At 49.7% G+C, this 14,299-nt stretch overlaps 1 protein-coding gene across 1 annotated transcript in view; it reads left to right on the top strand.

Annotated features, from left to right (window-relative positions):
• arfgef3 (ARFGEF family member 3) overlaps positions 1-14,299 on the top strand; it is a 170,000-nt gene that overhangs the window by 128,825 nt on the left and 26,876 nt on the right. The window contains exons 25-27 of the mRNA XM_070889111.1: positions 1,504-1,607; positions 8,848-8,992; positions 9,858-9,986. Coding sequence (XP_070745212.1) covers positions 1,504-1,607; positions 8,848-8,992; positions 9,858-9,986 — 378 coding nt within the window. The remainder of the gene's footprint in view (positions 1-1,503; positions 1,608-8,847; positions 8,993-9,857; positions 9,987-14,299) is intronic.

The following is a 14,299-nucleotide window of genomic DNA, read 5'->3' as shown; positions in this document are numbered from 1 at the left end:
TTCCGCTGTCTGCGCTTGGTTTCTGCATGCTCTCGGCGACGAGACGCGAGGTGCTCAGCGCCCTCCCAGATGCTCCCCCTCCACCCCGGGCGCTCTTGGGCCAGGGATTCCCCGGGTGCCAGTGAGGGGACACTACACTCTATCAAGGAGGCCCTGAGGGTGTCCTTGAAGCGCTTCCCCCGCCCACCCGGGGTTCGCCCGACGTGTAGAGCACTTGCTTACAGAGTCTCGTGTCGGGCATGCGGACGATGTGGCCCGCCCAACGGAGCTGGTTACTCGCCTCGAAACTTATGGGTTTCCTTATCTTTCACTTTTTGCCGAGTCTCCTCCGCCTTCGGACTTGGGAAAGGCTGAGATGCTGATTGTGCCTTGGCAAAGGGGTTCAGAATTGTTGCCACTTCTCATCCCTGCCCCTGCCACTAGCGCAGGCACTCCACGTAGAGCTATGTTGGTAGCTGACTTTGGGTACAAACTGCACACTTGCGTCTTTCTAAAACCCACATTTAACTTATTGGGAAAGGATGAACAGACTGGGTCCCTTTTCTCTTGAAAAGAGAAGGCTGAGGGGTGACCTAATAAAGATTTTTTTAATTATGAAAGCTTTGAAAGAGTAGACAGAGTGTTTCCACTTATGGGGAAGAGGAAAACCAGAAGCCATTAGTAGAAGATAGTCACCAAGAAATGAAATGGAGAATTCATCAGAAACTTCTTTACCCAGAGTGTGGTAAGAATGTGGAACTCACTTCCACAGGGAGTGACTGAGGCAAATAGTATCGATGCATTTAAGGGGAGGCTGGACAGGAATATGAGGGAGAAAGGAATATCGTTAGATGAGGAAGGATGGGAGGTGGCTCGAGGGAGTACAACCGCCAGCATAGACTGGTTGGGCCGAACGGCCTGTTTCTGTGTCGTATATTCTATGTATTAAACCATTGGGGTTTGAAATGCATCAATATTGGAAACTTGCTTTTGCTGGGAGGTAACGTAGGTACCAATTGTCCTCTGGCACATCACTGTGCCATGTAGAAACTCGACAGTAGTTGCCAGAAGCCATTAAAAGGAAAATGTAAGCATCCTGGTGCTCTTACTGACCAGAAAGATCCCAAGGTCGATCCCTAGTCTGTGTTGAATTAGCTTATTCAACCAGGGCAGAATTGTGGCCATAACAATTGTCTCGGAGTCTGAATTAGGCCAGAGTCGCTAATCCTGAATGCAGTAGAGCGATCCCCACTGAAAGTTTGCGTCTTCGAAGACAGAATAGGGACAGGATCACGCTCCACTATGATGCCCACATGAGTCATGGGCATTAGGTGATTCCCAGAGGAGGGCTGGCACTCGTGGGTACCCCAGGGAGTGATAAACGCCTTCAGGAGAGAGGAGGAAATTGGATGAGAAACTCGGGGGGGGCGGGGAAGAAATGGAGGTAACAAACCGAAAGTAAATAATGATGTGTGTTGTAAATGATTGTGAATTACTGAAGTTAATTGTTTCTTATGTTTGAAGGTGATGAGGATTGTAAAGAAATAGGAGATTGCTTACCGGGTTCGAGATCCAGTTCCACAGATTTGTGCCTTCCCGCCCTCGATTACCTCAGGAAGTGTTCACAGGTAAAGACTATTCCCAGACATTCCCTAAAGAGATGCAGTCCCTTCGGATCGGGTTTCTTGTTAAATTCATCATTAAAATAACGGCCCCTGAAATTATTCGGTGGATTGTAGAATCCTAAAAAAATTACGACACAGAAGGAGGCCATTCGGCCCATCGTGTCCGTGCGGGACAAGAAAGAGCTGCCCAACCTAATCCCACCTTCCAGCACTAGGTGCGTAGCTCTGTAGATTACGATTCTTTAAGTGCACATCCAAGTACTTTTTAAATGTGATGAGGGTTTCTGCTACACCACCCTTTCAGGCAGTGAGTTCCAGACCCCCACCACCCTCTGGGTGAGGACATTTTTCCTCACCTCCCCTCTAATCTTTCTACCAACTACTTAAGGGAAGTAGGTCCTTCCTGTCCACTCTATCCAGGCTCCTCATAAGTTTACACACCTCAGTTAAATCTCCCCTCAGCCTCCTCTGTTCCAAGGAAAACAACTCCAGCCTATCCAATTTTTCCTCATTGCTAAGGTTTTCCAGTCCTGGCAACATTCTCGTAAATCTCCTCTGCACCCTTTCTAGTGCAATCACATCTTTCCTGTAATGTGGTGGCCAGAACTGCACGCAGTACTCCAGCTGTGGCCTAACTAGTATTGCATTCTATGCCTCGGCTAATAAAGGAAAGCATTCCATATGCCTTTTTAACTATCTTATCAAACTGTCCTGCTATCTTTAAGGATTTGTGGACATATACTCCAAGGTCCCTCTGTTCCTCCACATCTCTCCGTATCCTCCCATTTATTATGCATTACCTCACACTTCCGGATTGAATTCCATTTGCCACTTTTCTGCCCAACTGACCAGTTCATCGATATTTTCCTGCAGTCTACAGCTTTTCTCCCTTTGAATCATCTGTAAATTTCTTTATCATGCCCCCTACATTTAAGTCTAAATTATTAATATATACTACAAAAAGTAAGGGACCATGGAGAGCCCTGTGGAACCCCACTGGAAACAGCCTTCCAGTTGCAAAAACTTCCCTCAACCTTTGCTTCCTGCCACTGAGCCAATTTTGGATCTAATTTGCCACACTCCCCTGGAACCCAGGGGCTTTTTGATCAGCCTGCCTTGCTTTTGATTCTGCCATATCTGGTGTTATGTCTTTAGATGCTCTGATAATGACTCCACGAGACAATGTGTTGTGCTTGAACTGTAGTGACCTTAGTGATTTAATGTAACTCCAGAGTGAGGATCACACATGGTGGCCTGCCTTTTATACTGGGCCTGGCACACCTGTACAGGTAACGTACAAGTCTCCCCCTGCAGTGCCCTCTGGTGGCACACCTTAGTGACCATACAGCTGGCGTACAAGTTTCCATAGTAGTGCCCTCTGGTGGCACATCATATGTAATCGTACAGGCAGTAAACATGTTTGGATACATGACATCCAGGAATTTCCTGGCTGTCTTGTAAGGAGCAAAACCTCCGACCACGCCTCACAGGGCAAGTGAGATTTAGAGGCTCTACATTTATTCTACGATAGTGCAGAATGCCAGCCTTGGCTCAGTTGGTAGCATTGTTACCACTGAGTCTGAAGGTCGTGAGTTCGAGCCCCACAGCAGAAACTTGAGCACATAATCCAGGCTGACACTCCAGTGTAGTACTGATGCAATGTTGGAATGTCAGATGAGACGTTGAATGGATCTCTGTCTGTGTGCTCATGCGGATGTAAAAGATCCCAAGGCACTATTCAAAGAAGAGCATGTATTCTCCTTGTGTCCTGGCCAACAGTTATCCCTCAACACACACACCACCAAAAACAGATTATCCGGTCATTATCACATTACTGTTTATGGGAGCGTGCCGTTAGTGAATTGGCTGTCGCGTTTCCTACATTACAGCACTGACTACACTTCAAAAATAATTAATTGGCTGTGATGCGCTTTGAGACGTCCTGAGGTTATGAAACGAGTTGTATAAATGCAAGTTGTTTCTTTCTGAGTATCGGTCTCTGGGATTTTATGAACCAACCCTCGTTAGTCAAGGAACAAATCATGGTAAATGGAGAAACCTGGGAGATAAATGTGAGGTATTACATTTGGGTAGGAAGAATAGGGAGGTCACTTATTACTTGCGAGTCTAGGTGGAGTAGAGGAAGAAAAGGATCTCGGAGTACAAATACATAAATCACTAAAAGTTGTGACACAGGCCATAAAAAGAGCAAACCAAGCACTAGTGTTTATTTCTAGAGGTATAGGGGTAGAAATTCACCTCCAGTCGAAACGGGGCGTACCCATCATTGTTGGCGTGTTCTGGCCACCACAATGGATGCGGCAGCCTATCCGTCGAAATTCAGCTCTTCGTGGGTTTTTCTCCAGCGGGGCTGAAGTGGCCTCATCATGGGGCGGAGCGGACTGGCCGTCACTAGCGGAGCAGAAGTGGGGGGGGGGGGGGGGCGGGACGGAGTGTCTGCCGCGGTCGGTCATCAGCACCGCGCGTCACAATGTCTCTCCCCATCAGTTAAAGGGGTGAGCCGCTGCGAACTCTGCATTTGTTTTAGTTGGGTCCACTGGGCCACCAAGGGTCTCGGTCAGGCCTGTGGCTTGGCACCCAAAATAGCAAAAGCTGTCATGGGCACCGGCCTGCAGCAGCGCCGCTCCGGCGGGGCAATTTCAGTAAGGTAATTTAATGAGGGGGGGGGTCCCCGCCCCAGACAGTAAGGGGTCGCCGTGTGCACGCTGCGGTGGGAAAACAGGCGGAGCAGTCCCGGGCACCGTTCCACTCCTGAGGAAGGGCAACTTACAAAATGGCAGCCCCTCCACGGAGAGTCGGCGGCCATTCCACGCCATCCCGTAGCCGCTGCTTTCAGGCGATCAGAGGCCTTAGCGGAAGGGGCAATTTAGGCCCCCATAGATTTGACAATTAGGGAAGTTATGCTAAACCTATATCGAACCCTGGTTAGACCACTCTTGGAGTTCTGGTCGCCATATTATAAAAAGGATATAGAGCCACTGGAGAGGGTGCAGGGAAGATTTACAAGGATGATACCAGAAATGCGAGGGTATACATATCAGGAAAGGATGAAAAGGCTGGCTCTCTTTTCTCTTGAAAAAAGGCGGCTGAGGGGTGACCTAATAGAGGTCTTTAAAATTATGAAAGGTTTTGATAGAGTGGATAGAGAGAGAATGTTTCCACTTGTGGGGAAGAGCTTAAGATAGAAGATAAAATAATCACCATGAAATCCAATAGGGAATTCAGAAGAAACTTCTTTACTCAGAGAGTGGTGAGAATGTGGAACTCGCTACCACAGGGAGTGATTGAGGCGAATAGTATCGATGCATTTCAGGGGAGGTTAGACAAGCGTATGAGGGAGAAGGGAATAGAGGCTTATACTGATGGAGTTAGATGAGGAAAGACGGGAGGAGGCTCGAGTGGAACATAAACGCCGGCATGGCCTGTTTCTGTGCCGTATCTCCTATGTAATGGCCGTCTGCGAACCAACCCCTCACCTGCCCTCTCAGGAACCAAGGTGTGAGTCCTGAAGAACATGGATATCTTTACCCTGGACATTAAATTACTAACAAGAGAAAGCACCTAAATCATCATCATCATAGATAGTCCCTCGAACGAGGATGACTTGCTTCCTCATGAGTTCACAGATGCTTCAATGAAGGACCTGATGTTCCAGGTCCTGAACTCCAATTGAAGGGGTGGAAGATGCCTGTGCGTGGATTTTTTTTAACGTGTGGTGGCCGTCGCACATCAGCCACCACACGGGCTCGACAGAGCTCGGCCTTTATTCAGTGGCAAGGATTAACCAGGACGACGGGAGACCTGCTCTGCTGCACGGACCCAGTGCGCACACTAGGGACATTACGGCCATCTGGAGCACTTCTACTGCTTCCATGGGTGAGATTGCATGGCTGATATGGAGACCGGGCGGGATGACCAGTCATGATCCTGTTGAATGGCGGAGCAGGCTCAAGAGACCGTATGGCCTACTCATGCTCCTATTTCTTATGTTGCCTACTGGACAGTGCATGAAAGCAGTTGTGGTGATTTATTTCAGGTTCTCTGTCCATCTCTGGCACAGCACTCAGATTACCCTCCCAATGGCAAGGCTAAGATCAATAACACTTTGTGACACTCGTATTCAAAATCATGAGGGGTCTAGACAGAGTAGATGGAGAGAAACTGCTTCCATTGGTGGAGAACCAAAGGATACAGGTTTAAGGTGATTGGCAGAGGCAACATGAGGGAAAACATTTTACACAGCGAGTGGTTTGGATCTGGAATGCACTGCTTGAGAGGGTGTTGGAGGCAGACTCAATCGTGGTTTTCAAAAGGGAGTTGGCCAAGTACCTGAAGGAAAACAAATTTACCGGGCTACGGGGAAAGGGCGGGGGAGTGGGACTAGCTGAAGTGCTCCTGCAGAGAGCCGGCACGGGCTCGACGGGCCGAATGGCCTCCTTCTGTGCTGTGACCATTCTATGGTTCTATGTGTAAACCTGACTCCTGCTACTCCGAGTCGCCTGCTGTTGGAACTCCCACCTGACCACGTTGCAATGGTTTCCAACAGTGCATGCACAGTGTGGTGTTGGTAATAGGAACAGGAGGAGGCCATTCAGCCCATCGAGCCTGTTCTGCCATTAAAATTAGATCATGGCCAATCTGCACCTCAACCCCATGTAAAAAGAAAGACTTGCATTTCTATAGCACTTTTCACAACCTCCGGATGTCCCAAAGCGCTTTACAGCCAATGGAGTACTTTTGAAGTGTAGTTGCTGTTGTAATGTAAGTAATTTACCCAGCTTGGTTCCATATCCCTAAATACCCTAACCCAACAAAAATCTATAGGCTGTATTTTCATCTTCCTTGTGCCTCTGGAAGCGCCCCAGAGGGTGTCTGAACACGTAATGGCGGGCGGCCAGCTTTTACTGCCCGGTCGGCAAATTCGGTGGTGGAAAAACTTACCGCCCCGACCTCTAGTTTCAATGAAATCATGGCGTCAATGCTCCGGCTGCAAAATTAGGCCCGGACTGCTCCGTCTCGGCATCGCGGCAGCAGCCTTTGATGAATCGGGAGTAGACCGCGTTCGATGCAAGGTCGGAGAGTCAGTGGTGGGAGCCGGAATGCTTTCATCTTGAGGAAGGACAGCGCCTTCCATTTCCTGGGGACCACTGACACTCACTCGGGGCTGAGCCTCAGCATCCGGAGCACGCTATGTGACCACAATTTGCTGGCCTGCTTCAGCACCGCCCCTTCCCCATTGGGCAGTGTGGCACACAGAGAGGATGGCAGCAGTCAGTGATCGCATGACATCACCTGGCTGGAGCGTGGCATGTGCCTGCGATGTGATCACTGCTGCCACGTCACCCGTGGCACGCGCCACACACTCTGGAACGCCACTTGTCGCTGCTGCTGCCCATCTGCCTCTGCGAGGGAGGAAGGTTGAGCTCGCTGGAGTCCTCAGATGCATGGACAATGCGCGAGGCGGCCTCCGCCACACTCGCAGCAAGTGCGCCAGTGCTCTGCGGGACCCTACCCAATGCACCCATGAGCTCGAGGTGTTTTTCCTGGACATAGCCACCAAGCCTGTCTCTGAGCAGGACTACTATGCCAACTCGCCCTCCGGGGAGCTGGCCTCCGAGTTTCCCCTCCCACTCGGCATTGCTGTCGGCCACTGGGGCCAGAAGCCTCAGGGTCGTCAAACCCCTCAAAATCACTGTCCTCCCCCAATGGTGTGTCCCCACAGGGTGGGACTGATAGGATCTCACGCTCAGTGAGCACACTGTCCTCTCTTCCCTCGTCATCTCTCCCGTGGCCAGATGTCGACGGCTCATGGGACACTTGTGGCTGGTCATCTATCAGCACAAAAAAACCAGACGTGTAGTTAGCAACAGGGGAGGGGGTAGGCAGATAAGGAAGGTAGCATTGGACATCTATATGGAAAGGGTTTAGGCCACTAGATATTTGGGGTCAAGGAACTTCCATCAATCGCAAATGCCATTCGCATACTGTCACGACCCGTAGGGGGCTCGGCCTCTCAGCCGGCCACCACGCCCATGAGGGCCGACACTCTCTGCTCTACCTCGGTCAGGTCCTGCAGATCAGGCTGTCAGCCTCTGGTCTGCTGCTGCTCCCTCCGATTATGCGATAACTTTGCCTGCACTAAGAGGAAGAAGAAGGGTTGAGTAACTGTGCACCTCCTCTTGTGCCACATGTGCATTCCATAGTAGAATAGCTGCCACTTTGTGGAAGGGCAAGTGTGTTCAGTACAATCTGTGCGGCCGGTGACTGAGCATGTGGTAAAACTGGAAGGAGGCGAGAGCCAGGTAGTATAGCGACTCAGGGTGATGTTTGGACAACGCATACCAACAGTGGATGGGGTGTGCGAGGAGAGACGACAAATGATTCAGGGACTGAATGCAGAGGGCATGGCTGTTGAACTGAGCCTCCAGCTTTCAGGTGGCTCCAACAACCCACACCATGGCCGAGAACACAGGGAAGGGGCAGCTCTGACAAAGTCTTTACATTGTGTGAGACAGTGATGTTGCAACCATGGCAAGGGTGCATAAATGTGAAGGGTACTCACCCTGATGACCCTCGTGAGGTCGTTAAACTTCTGGAGGCATTGGGTGGCAGTTCCAGCCACCTCCTCTCTACGGCCTGAGCTAATGCCTCAGTGGCCGTTGCAGAGAAGCGCCGTGCTCTCTGACTTCCCTCCTGCTGCACCATGTCTCCCGCTGTGAGCGACGTGGGCCAATGCGTAAACAAAATCGCCGCGCCTTAAAGTTTTGCCTGCGCCCGGGAAGACGCGAACACGTCTGCACACGCGCGAAATATAAAGGTTTTTGAACACCGCGATTTTCGCTGGGGTTGGACAACCCCAGGTGTGTAACGCCTGGTTTTGCCCCCCACCACCCCGATCATTGAACCTCACTTTCTCCTGAATTTTGCTGACGGAGGAGCAAACTTTTTCCAGGTGGTATCGGGGACCGTTCCAACCATCATTAACGCCCCGAAGTGTTAAAATCCGAAAATCCAGCCCAAGCAATCTCAGTTTTGAAACTTGACAATTGAACCACCCAGCCTCAACAGGTTGTTTGGGGGAGAGAGCGTGTCAGATTCCAACACCCTTTGTGTGAAGAGCCTGTCCTGCTGCCAGATTTTCCTTGGCTGGATCTCTTTTTGTTTGTGACATTTCCCTAACTGTCTGTTTTTGGTCACTGGTGCGTTTGTTTACCTTGGTTAGTTACTTGCCAAAATCTACAAGATGCCTTCGAAACCGATTTTCCACGGGGCCCAGCTGGCCAGCTTGCCGTTCAGAGGCCCGGAGCGATCGATGAGCAGCGAGGACAGCATCGAGCCTGTCCTGAACGAGTTCGACGACGACACAGGTAAACGGAATGCTTGGCCGTCTTTTTTTAAATTGTGTCGGCTTATGTTAAATAAAGATGCATTGAACACCTTAATGTGGTCACTGCCAGGAAGCTGTTACTTTATGTCCTGGATCATAGAATCATACAAAGCACAGAAGGATGGCATTCGGCCCATCGTGCCTGTGCCAGATGTTTAGAGAAGCTATCCAATTAGTCCCACTTCTCCCTGGTCTTTTCCCCGCAGCCCTGCAAATTTCTCCTTTTCAAGTATCTATCCAATTCTAATTTGAAAGTTACCCTTTCAGGCAGAAGCATTCCAGATTATAACAACTCTCTTGTGTAAAAAATGTCTCCTCGTGGCATCTCTACAAAAGGAGGGAATTTCTCCCCAGTGTCCTGGTCAAGGTTTGTCCCTCAACCAACATCATTAAAAACAGATTATCTGGTCATGATCACATTGCTGTTTGTGGGAGCTTGCTGAGTGCATATTGGCTGCCGCGTTTCCTACATTACAGCAGTGACTACAAAATACACTTAATTGTCTGTAAAGCGCTCGAGAAAGGCATTATATAAATGCAAGTCTTTTTATTCACCCATGTAAAGCGTTATTTCATACTTACATTAACGCCAGGCAAAGGCACTCAAAATCAACCCCAACAATTGCACAATGTCTGGTTCTGTTATGTAACGTGGCATAAAGATAACATTTTTAGAGTGCGAATCATTTGGACAACAAGTGGTCAACAAAAACAAGGAATTCAAAAGCTAAAGTGATTGAAAGTCTTTCCAATTTTCAGTGTTACGGAGTTCCCTGAGATCTGTGGTTTGAACAGTGTGAGGAGCCTCCACCCAAAGGAATTAACTGGTGTCGGTTCCCTTGCAGGATTGATTCAAGTCTGGATACTGCTACTGGAGCAGCTCACCACGGCCATCTCCAACTGCCCCCGGCAGCACCAGCCCCCTACACTAGAGCTCTTGTTCGAGCTGCTGCGAGAAGTCACTAAAGTACCAGGTAATAGGGATGAGCTGGGCACAGTCTATTGAGGCACCTTCCCACTCCCTCCCTCCAGCTGCCCCGCCCTCACTCCCTCCACCTGTCCCTCCTTCCCCCTCTCCCTCCCCTCACTCCCTCCACCTGCCCCTCCATTCATCTGCCCCTCCTTCCCTCCCTCCACCTGCCCCTCCTTCCATACCTCCCTCCACCTCCCCCTCCCTACACCCTCCCTGCGCCCCCCCCCTCTCCTCCTGCCGCTCCCTCCTTCCCTCCATTCACTTGCCCCTCCTTCCCTCCACCTGCCCTCCCTCCATCCACCTGCCCCATCCTCCCTCCCTCCCTCCATAGAAACATAGAAAATAGATGCAGGAATAGGCCCTTCGAGCCTGCACCGCCATTCAATAAGATCATGGCTGATCATTCCTTCAGTACCCCTTTCCTGCTTTCTCTCCATACCCCTTGATCTCTTTAGCCATAAGGGCCATATCTAACTCCCTCTTGAATATATCCAATGAACTGGCATCAACAACTCTCTGCGGTAGGGAATTCCACAGGTTAAACACTCTCTGAGTGAAGAAGTTTCTCCGCATCTCAGTCCTAAATGGCCTACCCCTTAGCCTTAGACTATGTCCCCTGGTTCTGGACTTCCCCAACATCAGGAACATTCTTCCCGCATCTAACCTGTCCAGTCCCGTCAGAATCTTATACGTTTCTATGAGATCCCCTCTCATCCTTCTAAACTCCAGTGAATAAAGGCCCAGTTGATCCAGTCTCTCCTCATATGGCAGTCTGGTGAACCTTCGCTGCACTCCCTCAATAGCAAGAACGTCCTTCCTCAAATTAGGAGACCAAAACTGAGCACAATATTCCAGGTGAGGCCTCACTAAGGCCCTGTACAACTGCAGTAAGACCTCCCTGCTCCTATACTCAAATCCCCTAGCTATGAAGGCCAACATACCATTTGCCTTCTTCACCACCTGCTGTACCTGCATGCCAACTTTCAAATGACTGATGAACCATGACACCCAGGTCTCATTGCACCTCCCCTTTTCCTAATCTGCCGCCATTCAGATAATATTCTGCCTTCGTATTTTTGCCCCCAAAATGGATAACCTCACATTTATCTACATTATACTGCATCTGCCATGCATTTGCCCACTCACCTAACCTGTCCAAGTCACCCTGCAGCCTCTTAGCTCCTCACAGCTCACACCGCCACCCAGTTTAGTGTCATCTGCAAACTTGGAGATATTACACTCAATTCCTTCATCTAAATCGTCAATATATATTGTAAAGAGCTGGGGTCCCAGCACTGAGCCCTGCGGCACTCCACTAGTCACTGCCTGCCATTCTGAAAAGGACCCGTTTATCCCGACTCGCTGCTTCTTGTCTGCCAACCAGTTCTCTATCCATGTCAGTACATTACCCCCAATATCATGTGCTTTGATTTTGCACACCAATCTCTTGTGTGGGACCTTGTCAAAAACCTTTTGAAAGTCCAAATACACCGCATCCACTGGTTCTCCCTTGTCCACTCTGCTAGTTACATCCTCAAAAAATTCCAGAAGATTCGTCAAGCATGTTTTCCCTTTCATAAATCCATGCTGACTTGGACCGATCCTGTCACAGCTTTCCAAACACGCTGCTATTTCATCCTTAATGATTGATTCCAACATTTTCCCCACTACTGATGTCAGGCTAACTGGTCTATAATTACCCGTTTTCTCTCTCCCTCCTTTTTTAAAAAGTGGTGTTACATTAACTACTCTCCAGTCCATAGGAACTGATCCAGAGTCGATAGACTGTTGGAAAATGATCACCAATGCATCCACTATTTCTAGGGCCACTTCCTTAAGTACTCTGGGATGCAGACTATCAGGCCCCGAGGATTTATCGGCCTTCAAGCCCATCAATTTCCCTAACACAATTTTCCGGGTTGGAAATCGGTGGTTAGTGGTGTGCCACAGGGATCGGTGCTGGGACCACAACTGTTTACAATATACATAGATGACCTGGAAGAGGAGATAGAGTGTAGTGTAACAAAATTTGCAGATGACACAAAGATTAGTGGGAAAGCGGGTTGTGTAGAGGACTCAGAGACTGCAAAGAGATTTAGATAGGTTAAGCGAATGGGCTGAGGTTTGGCAGATGGAATACAATGTCGGAAAATGTGAGGTCATCCACCTTGGAGAAAAAAAAACAGTAAAAAGGAATATTATTTGAATGGGGAGAAATTACAAGATGCTGCGGTGCAGAGGGACCTAGGGGTCCTTGTGCATGAATCCCAAAAAGTTAGTTTGCAGGTGCAGCAGGTAATCAGGAAGGCGAATGGAATGTTGGCCTTCATTACGAGAGGGATGGAGTACAAAAGCAGGGAGGTCCTGCTGCAACTGTATAGGGTATTAATGAGGCCGTACCTGGAGTACTGCGTGCAGTTTTGGTCACCTTACTTAAGGAAGGATATACTGGCTTTGGAGGGGGTACAGAGACGATTCACTAGGCTGATTCCGGAGATGAGAGGGTTACCTTATGATGATAGATTGAGTAGACTGGGTCTTTACTCGGAGTTCAGAAGGATCTTATACAAACATTTAAAATAATCAAAGGGATAGACAAGATCGAGGCAGAGAGGTTGTTTCCACTGGTCGGGGAGACTAGAACTAGGGGGCACAGCCTCAAAATACGGGGGAGCCAATTTTAAACCGAGTTGAGAAGGAATTTCTTCTCCCAGAGAGTTGTGAATCTGTGGATTCTTTGCCCAAGGAAGCAGTTGAGGCTAGCTCATTGAATGTATTCAAATCACAGATAGATAGATTTTTAACCAATAAGGGAATTAAGGGTTACGGGGAGCGGGCGGGTAAGTGGAGCTGAGTCCACGGCCAGATCAGCCATGATCTTGTTGAATGGCGGAGCAGGCTCGAGGGGCTAGATGGCCTACTCCTGTTCCTAATTCTTATGTTCTTATGTAAGGATATCCATCAGCCCCTTCCACCACCTACTACAATGTAATATATCATTATGTAAATGGTGTATTCAATTCACTGTAGAAGTAACCAAGTAAAACATGGTCAGATCGAAAAGTGGAAAAAATGGGTTCCAACGCTAATGAACCCTTCCCAAGTGGATTTTTCAGTGGTGTGGCAGTCTTAATTGGAGCATTATCATCACTGAGAAATTCAGCATTCAGGTAAGGTTTTCTAATGAGCCAGCTGCTCTCTGGCCTTTTTAAAGGCCAGCATTTGCAGCAAGGCTCTGAGGGGGAAGGAGTTTGGAAGAAGGTTGGAAGGATGGCTGGTGTAAGAGGTGCAAGGAGAGCCAACAGGTTCACTGATATGGAGCTGGAGACACTGATGGACGGTGTGGAGGACAGAAGAATACTGTTTCCTGATGTGGGGAGACCTGGCAGACCGCCAGTACATAATGCATGGAGGGAGATTGCAGGGGAGGTGTCAGGCACCTCTATATAATGTGAGGACGCACCCTCCCAGGAGGGTGCTGGCCAGTCTGCACCCGGCCTTTCCAGGCCCAGAGATCTTCCAGGGCGCCTTAGAAAGACAGCTGTAGGTCCCAGACAACAACATCAGCAGCTTTCCCGAACCCATGATGCAGCCACAGGGATGACAGTTAGGCGTAGTGGCCTGGAACAGTATTTGTGGCACAGCAGGCCGGGGACATTGGAGAGAGCAGCGTGCAGCAGCCCGGCCCGGAAATCGGCGCGGTTCCAGCCTGCAAGACCATCAGCAGGCCGGGGCCATCAGAGGGAGCAGTGTACGGCAACATACCACTGCAGGAGGGCGACGGCTGCGAAGTCAGGTCGCTGATTGCAGTGCGGGCAGGCACAGCAGGAGGGGCGAAGGAGCAGCAAGAGTTTGTGGAGGGAAGTGACCGGGGCCTAGGAGAGGCGTGAGTTCGGGGCCCAGAAGAGGCGAGGGCCCAGAGGCAGCGCGGGCCAGCCCACACTGCGATATGTGTGCTGCTAGGTCCGTGCAGCAGAGCTGGTCTCCAGTCGTCTTGGGTAACCCTTGCCACTGGACCAAGACCTAGCTCTGTCAAGCCCGTGTGGTGGCTGGTGTGCAACGGCCACCCCACGTTAAAAAAATCCACGCACAGGCATCTTCCACCCTTCAACATGTAGTTCGGGACCGGGAATATTAGGTCCTTCATTGAAACACCTGTGAACTCATCCCTTGTGGGCGTGGAAGCAAGTCATCCTCGCTTCAAGGGACTGCCTATGATGATGATAGGTTAGTCACGCGTAACAGGTGTTAGAGTGAGATGCACAGGGGTAAAAAATTATTTATGTTCTGTTTTGCAGTGATTTGGATCAATCT

The sequence above is a fragment of the Pristiophorus japonicus genome, chromosome 9 (assembly GCF_044704955.1).
Source record: "Pristiophorus japonicus isolate sPriJap1 chromosome 9, sPriJap1.hap1, whole genome shotgun sequence".
Lineage (NCBI taxonomy): Eukaryota > Metazoa > Chordata > Chondrichthyes > Pristiophoridae > Pristiophorus > Pristiophorus japonicus.
This window is presented reverse-complemented; position numbering and strand designations above follow the sequence as displayed.